At 36.5% G+C, this 22,346-nt stretch overlaps 1 protein-coding gene across 15 annotated transcripts in view; it reads right to left on the reverse strand.

The window, feature by feature from the left end:
• DISP1 (dispatched RND transporter family member 1) overlaps positions 1 to 22,346 on the reverse strand; it is an 86,522-nt gene that overhangs the window by 10,567 nt on the left and 53,609 nt on the right. For 12 of the 15 annotated variants that reach the window (XM_085219174.1, XM_085219182.1, XM_085219179.1 and 9 more), the window contains 6 exons: positions 21,645 to 22,181; positions 14,236 to 14,337; positions 5,330 to 5,359; positions 2,186 to 2,309; positions 871 to 998; positions 371 to 468 (listed from right to left, as the gene is read on the reverse strand). In XM_085219174.1, coding sequence (XP_085075300.1) covers positions 371 to 468; positions 871 to 998; positions 2,186 to 2,309; positions 5,330 to 5,359; positions 14,236 to 14,337; positions 21,645 to 22,181 — 1,019 coding nt within the window. The remainder of the gene's footprint in view (positions 1 to 370; positions 469 to 870; positions 999 to 2,185; positions 2,310 to 5,329; positions 5,360 to 14,235; positions 14,338 to 21,644; positions 22,182 to 22,346) is intronic. The other 3 variants (XM_085219175.1, XM_085219176.1, XM_085219184.1) reach the window with 3 other exon arrangements.

Below are 22,346 nucleotides of genomic sequence, written 5' to 3' on the forward strand. Positions count from 1 at the left end.
GATCTAATGGCTGGCAATCCTGTCTGTAGCAGACGGGTTGGAACTTGATCATCCTTGAGGTGCCTTCCAACCTAAGCTGTTCTATGATACGGTTCTATGATATGTATGATATCTATAGGCATATATAAAACATTGCTCTTACAATGGTCAGCATTATCAACAACAGGATATCCTTATCCTTAAGAAACTAACCGCTTCCTAGGAAGAACCAACAGAATATAACATTTTAGAACAATTTCAAAGACTTCTGTGCACATAAAGAAGTGTTTGTAAGCAAGTAAAAAATATTTTCCTGATTGGGTATACAGAAGAGCTCAAAAATCATTCAACTGGGAGAAGCTTATTTGCCTTAAATAATTTCTCCACTTACTTGGAATATCACAAAAAAAGGTATCCTTGTGAAAGTTCCATTCTGCTTGTCTCTTCTCTCTTTCATAGTGATCATCTGACCATCTGTCATCTTGATGACTAAAACAGAATAAATGGCTTTAACTCACCTTAGAAAAGAAATTGTTTAAAGAGTAGTATCTAAATAAGTTACACATCTTAACAACTCTTATGTTACAATGTGACTTTTGTATTCAAGAACGGAAACATTCACTGTTTTTGTTATTAGAGACTTCAGAGGATAATATTTCATTGCATCCAGTACTAAAAATACCTGTTTCAGAGAGGAACTAAAATGACAAACTGTTTTGAAGAGTTTATGATGGGAAGTGTCTAAACCCTTGAGAAATGTAGGTGTTCAGATCCAATATTTATTGATACACTGGCAATATATACAGTAACTTCAAAGAGCACTATAGCAAGAATTACATACACACACACAAAAACAAAACAAAACAATAACTCTTTAATACAAATTCTTACCTTTTAGCTTGCTCATCTGCATATTTAAAAGGATAATTCGCTAGCGTTGCTTTGTATCCTGTGTTTTTCACCATATTGTTCCATGTAACCAATCTCTGTCCTATTGCCGTCCCTCTTGGTTCAAAACCCTAAGAATTATAAAATCCCATTAATACTTTTCATTTTTTAACTCATATAAGAAAGTGTAAACACAGTCAAAATGATGGAAAGTTTCTGTTACGAATTATCCTTACTTTAGGCATCTGCTCTAAAAGGAAAATGCTTTATAATGGGCCAGTCTGACAAAATAGTGACCCACTACATAAACTGAGAAGGGATTATGAATTCTGGCACATATTACTTCTCTCACCGAGAAATGGTGATAATTCAGCCTACCCAAATGTTCAGTTTACTTTTCAGAGCAAAGGTGCTCATAAACTGTATCTTAATTATTAGTCTTTACTGATTAAATATGATTTTAAAATATCCAAATCCATCTTCTCTATTTCTCCAAGAATAAGGCAAGTCTTTAATTTCAAAAGTGACGTTGAAATATGAGTTGAATAACTCGATTGTTTTCAGTAAAGAGCCATTACATATGGATCTGTACAGATATATACCACAAAAATATATATAACAAAAACTTAACCATACTTGAGGATAATAATTAAAGACAATTTTTCCATAAGGCTAGCATGGGTAAGATAGCCCAGGAAAAATAAAAAACAAGCACAATATTTAACAGAACCTGATAAAGACTACTTTCAGTCTTTCAATATGGGATATCATTTCATCCCCAGAAGGCACTTAGAATACCCTTTCCTTTAATAGATCCTGGCCCTCACTCTTTGAAACTTGATTTAGAACGTATGGCTTGTGTTGGCATTGTGCTGTACATCTAAAACTGGGATGAATTTACATTATTCAATGTATAGCAGCTCTGCTGTAAGTCACATGAGATTTGATTAGCAAAATGAAGAAGTAATTGAAACTCACGGAGCATGCAGTCTGATAGCAACAGCATCTTTGTATTATCAGTACCGAAATGAATTACTTTTGATTATATTTTCTAGGGGAATTAACAGGCTCTTCAACATCTCATTTCTTTCATAAGTCCATTAGACAAAAATTGCTTCTGTAACCTTACAATTGACCAGAATCTCTCTGAAAGTCAACTCCCTAACAGATTCAAAGCACAGGGAATCCCTTCTGGCAAACTAAGAGTCAGTGGAATGCATCAGCTGCTGTACTTGTATACGTTTTTTACTGCTAATACGGAAAAAACAGTAAACCAAAAATACTTATTTGACAGCACAAGTGACTAATATTTACTTACCAGCAATGGATCAGAGAAATCTGGGAGATCTGGAACTAATATTCCAACCAGTGCGCAGACCACTATTAACACAGTACACATGCCCAGGACCACCACGGGCCAGTCAGCTATCAGAGCAGCATAGCTGCAGGGAGAGGAATATGGAAAAAAAGATGTTACAGAAATTAAAGTAATGCACAAAACAACCCACTAGCTTTCATATCTCCCTCCTGACTGAAACTTCCAACTCACACATAAAAAAGCTTTCCATTTCAGCCACAGGAAAAACAACAGCTTTAATTTAGTTTTCCTTTATGCTGCTACAGAGGCGATAAATTATGAGCTACTGAAAGACAGACTTCTGTTGTTCAGTACATGGTAGCAATTGAAACTATCACAGCAATCATTCATATAACATTTTTACATTAAAAATGCAAAGCAAGCATGTGTGAAATGAAAACTGTTTAAGCCTGGATACAAACTTTCAAGATTAATATTTCTTTCTTAATTTTATACTTAAATTCTGGCACGGATATTATCTAGAAATTGGATGTTTCATTAAAAATTTCAGGATAGAAAACCTTACCATTTCTTATTTGAAAGTTTCAGCTTTTTAAAGAAAAATATCAGAGGAAAAACAGATTTTGAAGTAGAAACCAAAAAAACTATTTCCATTAAATTCAAAACAGTCACTTAAAAGAAATACTCAAAGCCTATATTCTAAATATCCATAAAATCTGTTGTAAATTCAAAGGTGAAAGAGAGTTGCAACATGATACATAAGCTAATCAGCATTCATTTTTTAGTCTCCTAGAATAATGTACATCCTTAGATTTCACCTCCCAGCATGTGCTCAACTTCTAGAATACAAAAAGTTCTACATAAAAATTTTATTTCCATTATTTTTTGAATATATTTTGATTTCTGTTGACAAAAGAGCACGGACCCTAAAAATTTTAATTTCTTAAATTTTTTTCTCAAAGCAAAGAATTAACTCATTCATCTTATGTTCCAAGGGTAACATTCTCTAATCTGGGGATCAAAGAGCACAGAAAGTCCCACAGAGTTTAAAAGGTATTTAAAAATAATTGTAGGCTATGAATCATTCTGTGCTAATTGTCTCTGTACACACTAAATATTGATCATGAAGATTTATACACCACTTCCTCCTCAACTTGCTTGCAATGTAACATGAAAGTAAGTTTATAGCAGTGCTCTCTCTGTACTTACTTCTGCTATTTTAACAGATTACGTTTCCTTTTCAGTTTCAGACCAAGCCATTACCTAATCACAATTTGATTATTTGCTGTATAGAAAGTTTCCACCCCATTCCTGAGATGAGATGTAATGCCCAGCTCCTTCCTCACTCCAAGAACAGCTTCTCCCTTTTCTAACTGTAATACCAACAGTTGTGAGAAAGTTGACCTCCTAACATGTGGAAGTAGGCAGGTATGGTCAAAGGGTCCAAACATAGCATTAAGGAGACAGGAAGTCCAAAGTATGGGGTGTATCCCAAAGACCCATTAGGGAGATGTAGAATAATTCTACTCTCACCCAAGAGGTTAATTAGCAAAAGCATGAAAAGCAGTCTAAAGCGTTAGTTTTTATTAAAGTGAATCACAAAGGGGCAGCTTGCCAAATGAGCAACTGTACAAAGTAAAAGTAAAGGGAAGTAAATGACCTAATAGAATTTTCCTATTTATAGGATTTAATGTTTTCATAAACACCAAATGCTACATTGACTAGCTATTCCAAACATTTGCTCTGAAGTCATAAAATCCTACCTAAACTATTTGTTTTCCTATTCATCACCAGTCGTGCCAGGTTTAGTCCTTTGGCATCTTGTCTCTTTGCTTCCATTCTCAACAGAGCAGCTCTGAAGTTGCTTAAGTCCTTCAGATGCTATGAGCTGCATCTGAGATGAATTGTTCAGAAACTTGACAAGCCATGCTCAGAAGATAGCAAGTGTTTATTCACGTTTGCACAATTGGTCTATTTGTCACAGCAGGTACCAACAATCAGACTAGCAAAGCTGACCTGAACTAGAACCATGCTACATTTTATTTGTCTGAATGTCACTTGGTACTACTGAGGGTTCTGAATCCAGCCAAGTTCCCTACAGGCAGCCCTGTCAGCTTACTTGAAGTGGCTAAACAGATGGCAGTTATTTTATTTTTGGCCCATGAAAAAGCCAGAAAATGAGTCTAATTACATTTTTTCTGTGAAAAGTAAGTCACTGTCCTAACTTAGATTCTACATCTGGTAATTTCTGAGTCCAAGAGAAAAGTCTGTTCTAAAGCCATTCCTCAGTTAAGGCACCACTCACATTCATGAAGTACACCGCTAGTGCTAAACATGTATTTTAGTATCAGGATAACACCCCATACTTTTTCGTGCCTCATTAAAACTACAAGTGTGCAATAAGCTGGGCACACGGCTAAGTTTCCACACCATCTTTTTTTTTCTGCCCCAATTATGTGATGAATTTTCAGTGTTTAAGGCACTAACTGGAATCTCTTATTTATGTCATTTCATCCACTGCTTTCATTGTTGTCCTTTTTTTCTCCTCTTTATGATTCAAACAACTAAAAATATTGAGGAGATACAATACGGAATCCAATCTATACCAATTTCACCAATTTGGCACCACTAAAAACTGGTCTCAAGAAGGCAGTTTCTTAAAAAGAAAGAAGAGAAAAGATAGCACCCTGCTTTCCCTTCCATTTTAAGCTAAGGCATAAAATCTGGGTAGCGTCAAACACCTCAGTTCAGCACCTATATGTGGACATTCTCAGTTCAACCACTGCCCCAGTCTCATACAGAGAAACATAAATGCACCATGTACAGACTCAGCACAGTAAAGAAGTCATTACAAGCAATGGAATTCACAGATGCCTGAGTAGGGATGTGAAGGAGCATGACCCTGACTAATCCTTTCAGTGGTTATTTAGGAATCCACTGAAGATGAATTCTTCTAAAAGTTTTCAAAATTCATAACCTATTGTGCAAAGAGATAGTTTTTTAAAACAATCTTTTTTCATTTGATTGTCTACCATTTTTCTTGAATGTCCCCTACTCTTACACTGTGTGAATAACAGCTTTGCCATCACCTTATGCCTTTATGATCTTATAAATGTCTCATGTGACAGTATTATTATACCTTACCTTTTTGGTAACTTGAATGGTCTGGCTGGCCTGGAAAAGAGAGGAAAAAAATAGAGTAATTGAAGTAATTGAAAATATATGAAATATACATGCACGTGCCAATTTTTCTTTTAATTCTTTCCATACAAGGATAAGCAACTAAATCATAAAAAAATCAACCATTCTAGAATCTGATTTTTTTTATTTTTTATTTTTTTTTAAGTCACACAATCACACCCAATTGAGCCTTTGCAAACATATAATTTAGGGAATAATTATAGCTGCAAAGACAGCTGGGTTTTTGAAAGTAAAATTTCATGCAGCTGATTTCTGTGATTACTGTTTAAGTGTCTGTTCCAGTTTTCAACAAAAGAGTTAATAAACAAGATTAAAATTCAATACCATTAAAAATCACGACAACGTTTGCATGTTATGGTAAAGGACAACCAAAACACCATGTTCTAAAACTGCAATTCATGAAACCTCTTAATTGTCCTCTGTAATTCCATTATAAAAAATGGTTTCGGACATAGCTTTTCTTTTGTCACAAGTATGTATATAAAATAACCTGTGCAATTTTCTGTTATGTATTAAAAACCCAATAAAAACAATTTGATGAGGAAATAGCAAATCCAAATGCAAATTATTCATACCTGCAACTATCCAGCAAGCACTTCATTTTGTTATCTATTGATCAGCAAATCCCACATACATCTCACTTTAAATAATTCCCATGAATAATCTGTAAGTCTTTCCAAGAATTTCCAATCTATGAAAGTGACATACAATCAATATGTACAGTATCTAACCATACTTAGGCTTTGGTTAACTTATGAACTTGTTTTACCACTAAGGGCTTGTTTTACCACTACTTCTTAAAGAAGTAGAGAAAACAATGAATTAAGAAACAGCTGCTTACCTAAAATAGGTCACTCAGTATATCTGCACTGAGGTTTCCAAAGAAGTATTTGTATACTTTCAGACCACTGGATTAACAGCTCAAACTTTGGACCCTTTGTGGGTTGTCTTGAAAGTCTGTAGCCAAATTCAGTGCTCGATAATGAGATGTGCTGTCACTCAAAAGTAAGATTCACCCCATAGGATTGAAACTGTAGCCCAAGGGAACAGCCATTCTGGCATAGCTACCTCAAACCAGCTGCAACCACGCCTGTACAAAATGACAGTACTGCTCAGACTACATCTACTTCTAATTCACATAAAAGTGAGCCTCACAGTCAAAGTCCATTATAGCAAACAAAAAGTATGACCTAAGTAAAACAGCTCCTAACACAGCAACAGGCAGTCTAATTCAGACGCATGTTCTAAGTGTTGTCAAATAACATGAAGCAGAAGGAATGATGAAAATAGAATTGACTGAGAAAAATAAACACTATAGCATTCTTATTATTCCCTTCTTCGGTGGAAAGGGTGGGATGAAAAAAGCCCTCTTTCACTCTTCACGCTCGCTCACTGTATCTCTCAGGCAATATGGCACAAACGTAATGGTGATGGAACATTTCATCAAGAAATACAAAGTCTCTCTCTACATATTTCCTCAAGAAATAAAGATCTGTTTTAATTTAACTGTGATATTCTTATCACAGAAGAATTGTATAAAAAGAGATTTTTCCACTGCACTGTGGAAATGCTCCAACCCACCAAAGCATTGTAGCAGCTAAAGGGAACAAGAACAGAGCAGCACAAATCACTGCTATCAGCCCTCAGGAGGCTGGAGAAGGGGAGCAGGAGAGGAGATTCCCCAGTCCACAGCTGCAGTAACTCGAACACTGAGGAAAGTTACAGACAAGAGTTTTCTGTGAAATTCAGCCCCAGAAATGAAGGCTATATTTATGAAATGTCATCAACCTTTAGTCTGTAGTCTTAGTTAAAGAAATACTGAACACACTCATTTTCCAACTAATACCAAAACTTTCCTGGTACTTCTGGTGCCAAGGGAAGAATAGCATACTTGTCAGCTACTACGGATACCCACATAAACTGATTTCTGAAGTGATTTTTGCAGCAGTAAGCTGCCTGAGGCTGCAAAAAAGCTGTGTGGCAGGCTCAAGAGGCTTCTTGTCATCCCACCTACAGCCTCAGCCACAAAACCACCTTCACACTGGCTAGCACAAACGATAAGAAACTGGGCACTGGGGTCGGAAACCACTGAACTCAAATCTGGAGGGAGTTTTCTATATGGAGATAAATACTGCAACAGGGAGGCCTTTCATGGACCAATTCAGCACCAAAGAGCACAGGCTGAGTCCACACTTCCATGCCTGTATGGAACCGGACAAAGCTTGAGTCAAATAGCATGCTTTTGTAATTGCAGCATGTATTCTTGAGATTCTAGACTAAAGAGAAACATATCCACACATATTTATTGTTAATAGAGTGACTCAAAGATTTATTTCTGGCTTTTATTTTTAAAGATCCGCATTTCCATATATGCCAAGTTACTTGTGAAAATCAGTCCCTTTCTTAGCTGTGCCATAATGGACCTCACTACAAGCAACACCATTATACAACTATTTAACACAACAAACAGCCATGCAAGGACAAAAAGTAAAGTACAGATGGTCGTAATTCAGGTCTATACTGATGTAGTGTGTTAAGGTTTGACAATTCCAGTTCATACTGACAGATTAAACTGCCTTCTATATGCTCAGACTTCGTCAATTTTAGTGCCCACTTTTCCAACAATGCTAACCTCCATGGTAGAAAAAGCAGGTGCTTTATTTGAGGCCTAACTCCCCCAGAGAGAATGCTTTCCTCTGCCCAGGCTGCAGTACCGCTCTCCACACAAAAAAACACTATGACCAGTGATCTCTCTGACCCTATAAAAGGTTGGCTGCTTCATCTAGAGAGTTGTGCCCCACGCATCCCCCAAACCCGAGGTCTCCTCAGGCAGTGAGGTACAAAACTGCCACAGAATCATATAAGCTTCTAAAAAAGCTAGTGAGACAAAATTTTGTTGGGAAGGACTAATGTGGAATCAGCATTGCTCTGGGGGTGATGCACACACCCTCTCAATGCATCCTATTGTATATTGTCTTTTTCTGCAGCTCTCCTAGCCCTTTCTGCACAGAAAATCTTAGTAAAAGTGCATGACTTAAATCTCTCTTCATCAAAATATACCCTGTATTTCAATTATGTCATTATAACAATTATATGGCAAGTCAGATTTTCTCAGCAGAATTTCAGATTTGTTTAAGATTAAACTTGCAAAACTAACTTTGGCTAATTTACGTACACAAAAAACAAGTACAATCATTTCATACATTCTCTTTTTCCCATCAAAACCAAACTACATTTCCCTCTGTTTCCTCCACCTGCAAAATATATTCAGTGCTGAACAAATGATGATGATTAAGTTCTTCAAAGTTAGGGAGGGTTAAAGGTCACACCTGCTATCATACTGTTTTGTTTCGAAAAGCATGCATTAAAGAAACCTGTGTACACCAGAGTGAATTCCAGCAGTGTAACCAATCCCTTGCAGCTGTTGTGATGACTCTATTATATAAGGCAATAGGAAAAGTTATCCCTGTAAACTATGCACAAAAATTCTTTAGTTATGCTCTAAAATACAGAAATGCATGGTAAAATCAGGTATTTCCCACTTAATTAATGCTGCTGTGTCTAATTTTTGGGGCATTATACTCTCATTTAGTCAGTTTAAATAACACCACTAAGCTCTGGAAAAAAAAAAAAAGTCTAGACAGAAAAAAGCAATCAGTTTTCATGAGAAAGAAATGGTCAACTCCATAATTGTGTTGGGACAAAAGCCAAGCTGATGTGTGTATTGAATTACCCTTGTAGTCAGTTCTCAGAGATTTGATAGCAGAAAGTGACAATCACTTTTATTTATTATAGGACCAGCAAAAGTAGGGTATTACATAAATTACAGTCACATTAAAATCCAATTCATAATGTGTTAAGAGGGAAGAAAAGCACAGGTTATACTCTATTACCATTTACTGCAAGCCTTGCCTCTATTCAGTGGATGCTTTGCTTCAAGTTGTCCTTCTCTAATGGCTAGTTTAGACCAAACACCATACAATTAGGAACTACAGAATGAGAAGATAAATAGATCGGTTATAAATCCTTTATATTCCTCAATATAAAATTTGCCTGATTGCCTAGCATGCCACGCAAAATGGTGAAAAGGAGGAGTGTTGGTTTTGAAAAGCACTGCCATAAGATCAGACAGCTTATGGCAGGTGATGACAAGTAACAAGTAACAGGAGGGAGGACTGGGGCACCAGTTTGGACTGGATGACTACAACACTACATCTATTCATCCTAAGCAAGCACTTCTCACTCAGCACTTCTATCAATATTCTGAACAGGGTGGAAATAGAAAACATTCATGTCCTCGTGCATATATCAGCTTGAAGTGGGCAAATGACAAACACAAAAAAACAACTGTTTTACATCTTGTTCAACCTGAGAGAGAACACTACAAGTACTCTAGCTTCCTGAAGCAGAACACATAGTGACACATCCTGCCTTCTTCCCAGAATGGCCAAAGTTCTTTTCAACTACAGCACTGAATGAGTTTTTTCATGCACGTTAGCAGATTGGCATGGGTGTAACAGGAGAGCTTCCTGTCCTCATGTCAAGAACCACTGCAAAAAAGCAAGCTCTTGGAAATTTTAAGTACGATTAAATCTAGTTCTACAGCCTTTACATTAGTTGGACATTACATGCCACAAAGCAATGTTTCATGAGCATATTCCCCAGCATGTAACTGTTTCAAATGCATTTAACACTTAATAATAAAATTATGGACGGTTTATTGTTTACGCAGTGCATTTGTTTTGCTTATCTACTGCATTTCATGGGAATACAAACCGGAATGTATCAGATGACAATATAAGTACCTACATATTCCAAGACATTCTTTTACAATTTTTCTTCACAAATCTTGATTGCGAAAAAAGCTATCAACTGAAGGAACCACTTTCACCTCACACCGCAAATAATCAATAGTAGCTGCTTCGTGAGCTGATGCAAGAAATGCTGCAGAAAGGGTCTACGGCATAGGAAATGTGTTGAAAATTGTCCTTTGATGAATACTTAGAAGAGCATTTTCTACCTAATGTGAAGCAACCAGCATTTAAAAATGTGAAGGGGGATACTGTAAGTTAAAAGACTGAAAAAGATACTAATATGATTTTTTAATATAAACATTCCTGCCTACTTGTTTATGTAAGTAGTTTTACTAAGTCAGTTGAAGAGGGTCAATACATTTCAAAACATGCTTTTGTACTAAGTTGGCCAAACAATGTCTTCTTAAAACACCTTAAATCCCTATCACAACTCTAGATATTACCCTGGCTAAATATTTGGATTCTGAGTTATTTCATGACACTTAGATGCAATTAATTTCTATTATGCAGTGCACAGATGTAGAGACTGAAGCTCAGATGTAGAAGGGCTTTTCCTCTTTGTTCCATGGAGAAATAAGAAATAAGGTAGGCTTTGAGCTGAAATTCATACTGTGGGGGTTTCCACCCCAGACAGAAGGCAGTGTTATGTCGCTGATTGGGATTGCTGTGCCCTATTCGAAGGTATAAGGCAAGAATTCAAAGCACCACAGACAAATCTGAAAGTGTTGGTGCAGGTGATTCTTCTGTAAAAGAAGGAAACCTTCTAGCCTTGGCTAAATTTTGCCACTGCACAGAACCACAGACTGGCTGAGGCTGACAGGGACCTCTGAGTCCATCAGATCTCTGCTCAAGCAGGGACATTCAGTGAAGGCTGTCTAGGCCCATATAGTCTCCAAGGAGGAGACTCCATTGCCTCTCTGGGCAACCCGTGCTCTGTCATCTGCACAACACAGAACAACAACAGAACTGCTGACTGATGTTCAGACAGCTCCAGCTGGAACCAGGACTACCTGAGGATGCTCTGCTCTTCTTTGTGCCAATGTCTGCCAAGAAGTTTATTGCACATTCCCAGATAAATGAAGGATAAGCATCTCAAATAGACATACACCAGGCTTTGCAACCTCACTGCAAAACTGCTCTCAGATGTCAAAGTAATGACTGCTGATAAATCCAGTAAATCCAGCTGGAATCCATGCTCAGCTGCATTTCAATAGGAACAGTTATAGTGGACCATAATTTGAGAGCTCAAACATATGTCCAAGTATAAAACAGAAAAAAAACACACAGCACATTTGTAAAATAGTGTGCTCTTCAGGACACAAACTATACCTTCTTTTTGGAGCACCTTGTATACCACAGGTGCCTAAAAATAGTGATTAAAAAAAAATAATCACTAAAATGTAATAACATAAAAACTAATTTTGCTGTCTTGCATTTAATTTACTGATGAGATGTGATTGTTAAATTAACAATAAACAGCTCTACTTACTGGAAAAAATATCAACATAAAGCCTCCTCTGTCCAAGGATTACGAGGTGTTAAACCTCAAAGCTTTGCCATGCCAGAGGGAAGTTATTCCCTTTGTTGGCAGATCCGGTTGCAAGAAGCGATAAAACACAACCATTCAGTGTAAACTGAAGGATAAACTAAATCCCTGCAGCATAGAATGAGATACGCATCTTACTGTACACCTTCCATTAGAACATGCAATACGAAATAAATACCTGCAGAGAAAGAAAATCCTAATGTTCTTAGAATGTTACTGACCCATGAGAACAATTTTAATTGCTCTAAAATATTAAGCTAGCTTTTGACACTGTCAGAGATATAACACCTTTCCTGTGTTACCATTTTAACACTCAAGCAACAAACAAAGCAATTAAGTTGTAATTAAAAAAAAATTGCAAACCTCCAAATTAAATTTTCTCGTTCTTGCTCACATAAAATGCCCAAAACAACTCAAAAGGACTTTACTTTTTCTTTCTCTATAGAATGTCAGGGAGAAATGACCTGAAATTGCTGCTATTTCATCCCATCAAAAAGTGTGAAATTTCAATGCTGCACCTTCGATTAACCTTATGATTTCTACTAAGACTATTCTTATGCATAATTTTAAGCAAAATGAAAGACCTTGCAGCAGAGACCAAAAATCAATAGCTTGCCAATTCACATGTTTATAGCTGAGATACCAAATTTTATAAAGGTTCTTGTCTCTTCTTCTTGTATTCTTCCCTACCATCTCAGTTTCAATTGAGGATTTGCTCTGCTTACAGGAAGTATGAACAAATAATATTATCATTCTCAAAGGAAAAATATAGTAAGGAAGGTGCTACCACTAATAAAATCATTTCCATGCGACACTTAAATTGAAGAATCTTGAGTTAAAGTGTATCTTCTGTTGACCTATAGCATGCACAATGGATTAAAAAAAAGACTTCTTTAAAATCAGTGACAAACTCTACTTAACTGTGACAGGGTTTTGGTATCTCTCTTTCTGCTCTGAAATTAATATTAAATATTGAAAATTAATACTAGCCTATTTTCAAAAAAGTGAAAGGTAGAATTAGCATCTCTCAGTCACAAAATTCCAGCTTGTGGCAACATACAACAGATTAACTGAGCAGGAAAATATGCTTCTATCATCAGGTCAACATAAATATGGAAAAAGGTCTATGCGTCCCACATATGTATTTTAATTTGGAAGTTATTTCTATAAAATTAATATCCCAGTATGAGTTCATATATGCTAAAAATGAAATACCAATAACATTTTAACACAGAGATGAACTGAAACTGGAACGCTCCTACAAACACTTGCAAGGTTTTAGGTTCTTGGCATTTTTTATCCTTTTCTGTTTCATATGGACTGAACACATCACAGGAACCTGTTTACTGAAAGCCTTCAGCTAAAGTCAGAACTTCATTTTTGCTGACTTCTGATGTCTTCTCTCTTTCACCTTCAAGAACTAACTAAATATTATTAACTGCTAAGAAATGTGGCTCTGTTCCTTAATAGAGTCAAGCCTGTCTTGAACAGGAAGTAAGCGCTTTCCCTGTAGGAAAATCCAACAGTGTACGAGGGACCTATGTCGTATACACCCTACAATTATTTTTCTTCTTTCCCTCAGAAATTCCTCTCCAATGATTGAAGCCACTTTTACACACAGTTCTCAGAATACAAATAAGAAAATTGTTATTAATTAAGTGTGCCATCAAACATACTTAAAATGGATCATCCCAATTCTAAATGGCAAAGTTTATACATAATGTCAAGTATATTCTTCTGCAAAAGTTTCACTTGAAGACATATATTTATGTCTTCAATATGAAGATACATGAAGATACACATATATATATATATATATATATGAAGACATATATTCTTCATATATATATTCTTGAAGACATACAGAATATATATATATGTATGTGTGTATATATATATATATATATATATATATATATTCTGAAGCACTAAAGGCAGGGCCACATATAGTATCGCATGATAAGATGAACAACAACAATAGTTGCTGAACTATTCAAAACAATAAAAAAGGCTTAGGAAAATACCACCATGAATTATTATTTGAGAAGAAGCCAGCAACTAGTTTGGAGCAGACTAATATTATTGCAAGACCCCTCACAAGCCTAAAACCGTTAGTCTTTTTTCTTTTCTCTACAATTACAGTGAAATTAATAGATACGTTCTGGGATTTAAATGATGATCAGAGTAGTTTTTAGCAGATTTATTGGCAAAAAGTTCCTTCCTCAGAAATATTTTATTTCAAAGCTGTTTTTATTACACTTCCCAGTTGAATGGAGGAATGCAAGGTCATGGTCACATCTTGTATTTCTCTGACAGACAGGAAATTAACACGACCCCACAAAACAACATAGAGAGCACAAAAAGCTTCATCAGATGATACCAAGTAGAATGAGAGAGATATACAAGAACACCTATTTTTGTAAAGATATTTCTCCACAAAAACTGTAAACCATGTTCTTATAGGCATTAATGACTGGCAAGAAGCGTACCTAAGTTTCACTCTGGAACAGGGGGACTTCAGGTGTAATATATGTGACTTCAACAGGCACAGGCTTTGTTCTTCCTTCCTGGACAGATGGAGGAATTTGCAGCTGTAATTCACCAGAGGCATCGTTTTTGCTCACAGAAGCTTAGGAGACCTCCTTTGAACATAAAGCTTTTTTCCAGACAGAATACATTCCCCTCCAGTTTCTTCCAATACATCAGACTAACTACTGGGATAAATGCTAATTTTAACCTCTCTATGTATTTAACAACTTACAGTAAATGAAAATACCATTAATTAGTTTTGCTTTAAATTCAGCAAGGTATTTCACTTCAAACAAACATTAGTGTTATGATGCTATTCCAACGTTTGTGAATTTAGTCATTTAGAGTATCATAATTTTTAAATGATATAAAGCAAATGTATGTTCAACACAACTAAGAGATTAAAAAGGATTTAGCATGCAACTAGAAAAAAAGGCTCTTTAGGATATGGTAACTTCACTGAAAAACTGAGCATACATTATGTGGCATCACCTTCTGCATTTCCTGAGAGTAAATCTGTTCTGCTTACTCAGTGGAAAGCAAGCAAAAAAGAAACACAGTACATCTCAATGGTTTCAGTACTGTAGCTAAGATGCCAAAAAAGTACTGCAAGATAAATCAGGACTGTAATACAAATGTAATATAATCAAAACCATCCAGGAATAAGTTAGCAAAAGTTCATCCACTTGACTGAATGGAACTTTTCCTGGTCCAGTACAATTATCTATTTTTACTTTGGAAATGAAGTTCTAAAGAGTTCAGGGTTTCTGAAATGTGATCAGCTTAGAGTTTCTACCTGTAGCTCTGCCTACCCGTACTGATTCATCAGTGGTACTATATAATTTGTATTCTGTATTAACAGTCAAGGCTTTAGGGTATTTATTCATTCAGCAGATAGATACCCTGATATCATGGGCAGAAACTTCATATCAAACTCAGAGGAACAAAATCAAAGTGAATTTGCTCAGACACATGTGCACTTCTGCACTTCTTTTCCGAGCATGGTTTTTTTTTAGGGGTACCTTTTTTGTTGTTTTTTCTTTTTTGTTTTTTGTTTTTGGTGTTGTTTTCACTGTTCAGGCACCACTGAGTACTTAAAAGCACATCCATAGATTACGACTTACTAGAAGTTGAAGAACACATTGAAATATCATCAGAGAGGAAGGACAGGTGATTTGGGAACAAACCACAGCCAATTATAAAAACTTACACACAGTTTTCCAAAGTCAATTACCCTATTGCAGCACATTCTCTGCCACCCAGAAAAGCTGAAAATTTCCAAGAAACAGGAACATTCAAATCTTCCAAATCTCATCTCTTTAATGAAGCTGAAAATCAAGTATCTGGTTATGTTTATTTTTGCTCCTCATTGACCAGCATTATTTTGTTTCCCACTTGAAACACTCTGCAATCTCCTATTAGGTTAAAGGTACATGAGAAGAAACTACACACAGGAAAAGCCCTGGAACAAACTGCTATTATTTTAGCTGTACAAACAGTCAGTTTTAATGCTATCTTAATGCACCGACTAGTTCTTTTCAAGAATGAACACAGCTGATACTGTTTTTTTCCCAGTCCATTTAATACAAAAGGAGCCCTCCTATTTTGTTATTGCTTTTCTCTCATTATCAGCTAATTATATCTTCCAGAGACTACAGTCCAAAGGCCCAGCAGACTGCTACTCAAGTCCTACTACTCTGTTGTTCAAGGCAAGGTGAGGGATTCGGGGCACAGGAAGTTTGTTTTTCAAGCATGCAGAACCTGGAGTCTGTAAGTGGCAGAGATGAGGGTCCCAGCATCTCCCAGCTGCTCCTTAGCAGAGCACCAACCTGGCATGTCTTTTTTGTTATCACATCAATATGTTTGATTCCAAGCAGTGTTTTTTCTAGACAAACCCTAATGCTTAATTACTACAATTAAAAACCTACAAGAATCCCTTGGACTGCCTAATGAAGTAGCTCTGATGCTTTGTTTTTAAGTGCATTTTATTTTTTTCTACGTGTGTTACTTTTAATATGGTTGACCACCGAATTATAAATGACATTTTTAACTCAGATTCTGGTCTCTGTACTCTGTTCTTTGCTTTCAGCTCTGTGCAAGACTAACAAAACACAGCATGATGTTTGCAAAGCTGACAAAGAACAATAATTAGCATTGGAACAGTAAATGGATTAATAAAACCAGAATAAACCTCTTAAATTATCAGCGAGAATAACAACTTAAGACTAAGTAAAATTGAAAAAAAATGCATAAAATTGAGAAAACACAACCTGAATTGTTGAGTACCACGAAAACAAAATCCAGAGAAAGAATAAGAAACCATTTGTTCGGTCACAGGGAGAGCTCTTCCTGTACACTCACACAACAGATTATCTGCATTTGGATTCGGATTCAGAACAAAAAACAACCATGAAATTGCTATACATTCCTTATCCATTCATCATTTATATTAAAATCTAAGAACGTCAATGTGCTGCTAATACTGCGGCATGAATGGGAGCGCCTAATTTGTGCTTCCCCATTTGCCTCCAGCCTCTCCATTCTGGGAAATCATGGGAAACCAAGAATCCCTATTCTAGCATGGAGTAAATGACTTTAACGAGATTAAAGTCAGAATTTGTATTGATTGAAATGACCAACATGCTCAACTCATGCTCTATAGCATGAATCAGGATATTTGCAACATGTGAAACACTGAATGAAGTAGCAGCAGCAGTTTCTGCCTTTCAGCTGAAGGTTCAGAAACAATCTTCAAAAATCTAACCTAGAGGAAGGGAATTAAGTTTTTAATTGACCTATAATACAACATTCACATTATACAAAAGACATTAATGCAGAATATGCATAAAAAGTGAAAAGAAAAGCCTCCTCTGTGTTAAATATAGCAGAAGCTAACAATTTTCAAAACTGGAAAGTAGATAAGTGGAAAATATTTTGTCTAAAATCTCTATGTCGTTCTTATGAGCAGTTAATGTTGCTGACATAAATAACTATTCATATTGTATACACGTGCATACATATAATCAGCTCTGCAAGCCAGGCTGAATGTACTAGATAACAATTATCCTTTTCCTGGAATCAAGCAGGGAGCTGTTTCATAACAAAGTCTTCTTATTAAGATTGGTATTTGGCAAACATTCCCTTGCTTTTTGAAAAAACAAGAGCTTTTTATTTCTTTCTGCTTCTAATATCTGAGCCAAGTCACTAGAAACAAAATATAAAATGGGTGAGAGGTGGTTATAATGCTCTACCATCACAGCCTTTGCATTTCCATAGAATTCCTTTTTGAAGTATCAGAATGTAAATACTGAAGTACAGCTGTAATGGCATTTAAACTGCGTGTGGCACACAACTCTGTGAGATACAGCAGAATTCTGAATACCAGAACCATAACATAAATCCATAGCACAAAACTGCCCTGGAAGTTTTCTTATCACTACTTTTGGCAGCTCCCTGACCTTTCCTTCCCTGCCTTCTGTCTCCAAATCCATAGATAAAAGTTTTCTATATTGTATCACAAAAGATAGATTACAAAAGAGGTTGCATCGAGATTAGTAAGGATACAGGTACTTTTTGAGTTTTCCCATTAAAAAGTTCAGATAAAAGTGTGAGAGAAGCAGTTTAACTGGGCCCAGATACAGTAGTCATACACATTGTTAACACATGCTTTCCACAAATTAAGACTGAACCTTTTCTGCACATTCTTCCTCTTCTGTCCCTATTGACATGCCTGCATTCATGTATAAATAACAGATTTTGAAAAATACCAGGAATGTTTGTTAAGAGTTTTCTGATGTTATATTTCTTTAGTGTTTAGCTCTGGTGGAACACGCAACCCAGCACTGTTCATTTTATTTTGCTGTCATCCCACTAAACATGCTGCTGGGCTGAACGTTTTTACTCTTCCCTAGTGACTCCTAACTTGGTCCTTCCAGTTGTCAAGCATCAGTCTTCATCACTTCTTAACAAGAGACTAACAGCCTTGTTTGGGTCCTCTTCATTTCTACGGTCTGTCCAGTGAAGGACGCTGATGATGACAGAAGCAGATGGTGGCAAAGGAAGGGCAATAACCACCCACCTTCCAGGGGTTCCAAGCCCCACACATTTGTTTATATATAAATGCTTTCAGACACAGACAGTTACTCCAATGCAAGCCTTTCAAAGGGACAGGGTGGAAAATCCTCCAGTAGTACCTATACAGAAGAACTAATTGTACCATTCAGACTGATCAGTTTAGAAGCTGTCAGAAAGTGAAGTGAGTCCCCTGGACAGTTACATTCTGATGCAGACAGACAGCTGGAATTTCAAAGAAACTGTGCAGTCAAGATACCCTGTTCACTACAAAAGAGGGACGAACATGTTTGAATTAACTACATCTCAACAGTGTGCACAAAATACCACAAAAACTGCTCAATATTCTCTAACCTCAGAAAAATATCTGAAAGTTGGAACCATTACGATCAACAGTTGACTTGCTTTACCAGCTATCATAATAAAGATATTTTGCCACCATCACACTGTATACCACCAACCACTAAAAATGTTTTGTTTATGTAAGAAGCCTTTCTCATCTAAAAAAATACCAGTTCCCCAGGCATTCAGCTTATCATATATAGATGCCATTTCCATAAAATTTTATTTATAAACTTCAAAGCTGAACACTACAAAATTCCAGATCCAGCCAGCTTTAAGAGGATAGGACAAGTGTGGCATTATTTCAATGTCTTCTTTATGCACTCCAATCCACAATGATATTCCAGATCCACATTCCTTTAAAGTTAGGTCACTGACAAATGTTAAGCCTTGGGCTTAAAAACCTGACAAAACCTGCCATACTGAAACAATTGGTTACCTGCCCAGAGCTGTAAGCATGAGTGATATTTGCAATTTGCAGAAACTGTTCACCCTCCTCTACTGAATCATTCCCACCACCAAAAACCCTAACCAATATTCAAATGTGTATTTTTAAATGCAAAGGACCTAAACCAAAGCTAGTTTGACTACATTCTGAATTTAATTTATGTAACGTAGGAGAACCTGCATTTTAAGTAACCCTGTTAAAACATGCACATTTTATAAAACTGGAAGATTTCCAATTAGTCTTGTAAGAAAAATGCCTGGAAAAGAAGCTGTTCTGCAGATTTTAGGCTCAAAGTACAGTAAAATTAGAGTGTAGAACAGTAGTCATTTAAAAATATCTCGTGTACAGCATTACTAATCTCTTTAGCACAGCAAAGTAACTACTGATAAACCAGATTGCTACTTCTTGAGCATACATCTATCCCTCTGCAAGACTATACCCAATTGCATAATGTTTTTAACTCCCACCAGCATGTGGGAGTTCATTGACAATGGTCTCATTGTATGCTAAACTGGATTCACATTGCAACAAGAGAATATAACATTTAGACACACCTTGCAGATTACTCAGAGAAGAAAGTGTTTGGTTCCATGACAACACCAGCTTCTTCAGCATGGCAAGGGACCCAAGTTATATTTACCATATTTTGAGCTAAAAATGAGTGACAGCAACTAGAGGTTGGATGGTTTTCAGCAGATGGATGAAAATATTTAATTTGCATACTGCAAGCATCTTCTCATTGAGAAAACTCAGTTGCTTTAACTACAAGGAATTCCAGAAAAGAAACAGTGAACTTTTGATAGGGATATGTAGACATGCTAAAAAAGACAGATGGTTTAAAGGTCAGATTCTATCCTTACTTTGACTGCTAACATTCAGAAGAACATTTATCAAATCATTTATAATTTATGTAGTAACGTCACAGTGAGGAAGTGCAAGATTAAAAAAAGCATCTTGGCTCAAGATCCTAATCAGAGGAGTTCAAACAAACAAAAAACACCAACACACAGTGTTTCCGAAATAGGCTGGGAATCATTATTTATCTGAAAGAAGAACTTTTCAGTGCTCTTACCCAGAGCAAGAACAGAAACCCAGATTACGCATCAAATCTCATTCCCCTCCTCAAGATTATGGGATACAGATGAAGTTTAACAGTCCTGGCTCCAGAGCAAGAAAAACAGCAAAATTAGTGCACCCAGTTTGACAGTGAAAAGCATGCTTGACTGATTCAGTAACTGTTCAACCTCCTGCATATCTCTACATACAACATTACATAGAAATTTTCGTCTCTCCTTAACAATTAAGCAGCTACAGGGTGGAAAAAACAGGTTTGATGGTAAACGATCAAACAATTAAGATTTTCACATTCGTAAGAGGAATAACTGGCAGGGAAAGCTGACTTGCACTTTATATTATCCTTATTTTCATCTGCTTTTACCTTAAGAAAAAAAAGCTTTATTCACTTTGACATTTTCCACACTGGATATTTCTCCCAGTCTGATATTCTCGGAAGTTTAAAATTAGTTCATTTCAACAAGACAAAATACATACAACTGTCTGAGAATAACTTGTAGCTCCAACTTTTAGAACAAGGATGCAGATGTTGGACAACAGGGAGACAAGGAGACACCTACTGCCCAGTGAAAAACCATGCAGTTTGGCTCAAGTGCAACTCAGAAAAAAAAAAAAGCTTGTGTAAAAGCTTAGAAGTTCGTTATGGCAATAGGGAATTCAAGTTTTAGACATTGCCTCCTGGACTGACAGCAATCTTGACTGCTCAGAACCAGCAGGCTGTAGTAGAATTCCCTTGTGATCATTGCTTCCTGTAGCTTGGATACTGTCATGGGATCTCCAAAAGTAACAGATAAAGAGGTAAGTGTCTATGAAGTAGAAGGCAGAAAGGATTAAAAACCTGGAGCAATCCAAAATTGCTCAGTCCTAGCATAATTTAGAAGATATGCTGAAAACGCATGGGGGCAACTCACTGAAACAGATGGTCTGACAAAGAAAAAACAATCAGTACATTTACAGTTGGAGTTGCTGAAAATATTTTCCAGTCATCTTTTTGGGGAAATATGGGTTTTGGTTAAACTATGCAGACATTTCACATTCTTTCAGTGCTCTCTCAGCTATTTCTGCAATAGTTTGTTTCACGTAACGTAGGTGTACATTGTGTCTTGGAAAAGACACAACGGGCTTTCAAACAACCCCCAAGAAGGAAAAGCAGCTTTTTTTTTTTTTTTTTTCCTACAAAGAACTAATTTGCTTCAAAAATATTCATGTAGCACAACAAAACTAGGTTCCCAATTTGGATCCTTCTGAGAAAAGTTATGCTGGTAATGCAAAGAAAAACTTGTAAGAACACTTGGGAAGAAATTTGGTTCATCTCTTCTGGATCTTCTGATTTTGTTGTTGTTGTTTTTAAGATATTTAAATATTTATGAAATATTTATGAAACAGTTACCCACACTGAAAACTAACAACAATAAAAATAAGCAAACTGCTTACCTTATCCTGGCTATATGCTGTTGCACAGGTTGATGCTGAAAATGGTCAGGCCACTGATGGTGAAGGCAGAAGGATGGGGAAGGCTGAAGACAGCAGGCAGGCTGATATATGGGTGTGTGTTTTCGGCAAATACATGCTGAATACTCAGTATGTGGCTGCATGCAGCACGAAGTCATAGGAGATGGTGCTGAGCTGCCAACCACTGAATGACATTCTTGCCTGTTATTATGGCTACTTATAGAATGATGGTATGGGCAAGGGTGGCAGCATTGTGACAACATCTGCTGAGTTCTTTGGTTGTCTAAAGGCAGAAAGGATGGTTTGATTGTACCATTAAATTGCAGGCAGCCATTTGGATTTGCTTTTGCTCTTGGTGTTTCCTTGGATGGGAGCTGCTGGAAAGCAACGTCTCCATCATTAGCCGCAACAATACTTGGGCTGGTAGCATTTGACAAGATGCTGCCATTGCTCAGGACCACAGACTCACTGACATCACTCATTGCCATGCTCCAAGTTCTTGACGGACAACAGATGTTCCTGAAGAAATAAAAATAAAGTTTACAGAACTGCCATGTTTTCAGATGCTCAGAGATTACTTTTAAATTAGCAAAGCTCCTCTCATCATCTCACAGGCAAATGGAAAGGACTAACACATACAGTCAGGAAAGTTTTGAAGGACCTTCTTGTTCAACAAAAAGTTAC

The sequence above is a fragment of the Meleagris gallopavo genome, chromosome 2 (genome assembly GCF_905368555.1).
Source record: "Meleagris gallopavo chromosome 2, MGAL_WU_HG_1.1, whole genome shotgun sequence".
Classification (NCBI taxonomy): domain Eukaryota; kingdom Metazoa; phylum Chordata; class Aves; order Galliformes; family Phasianidae; genus Meleagris; species Meleagris gallopavo.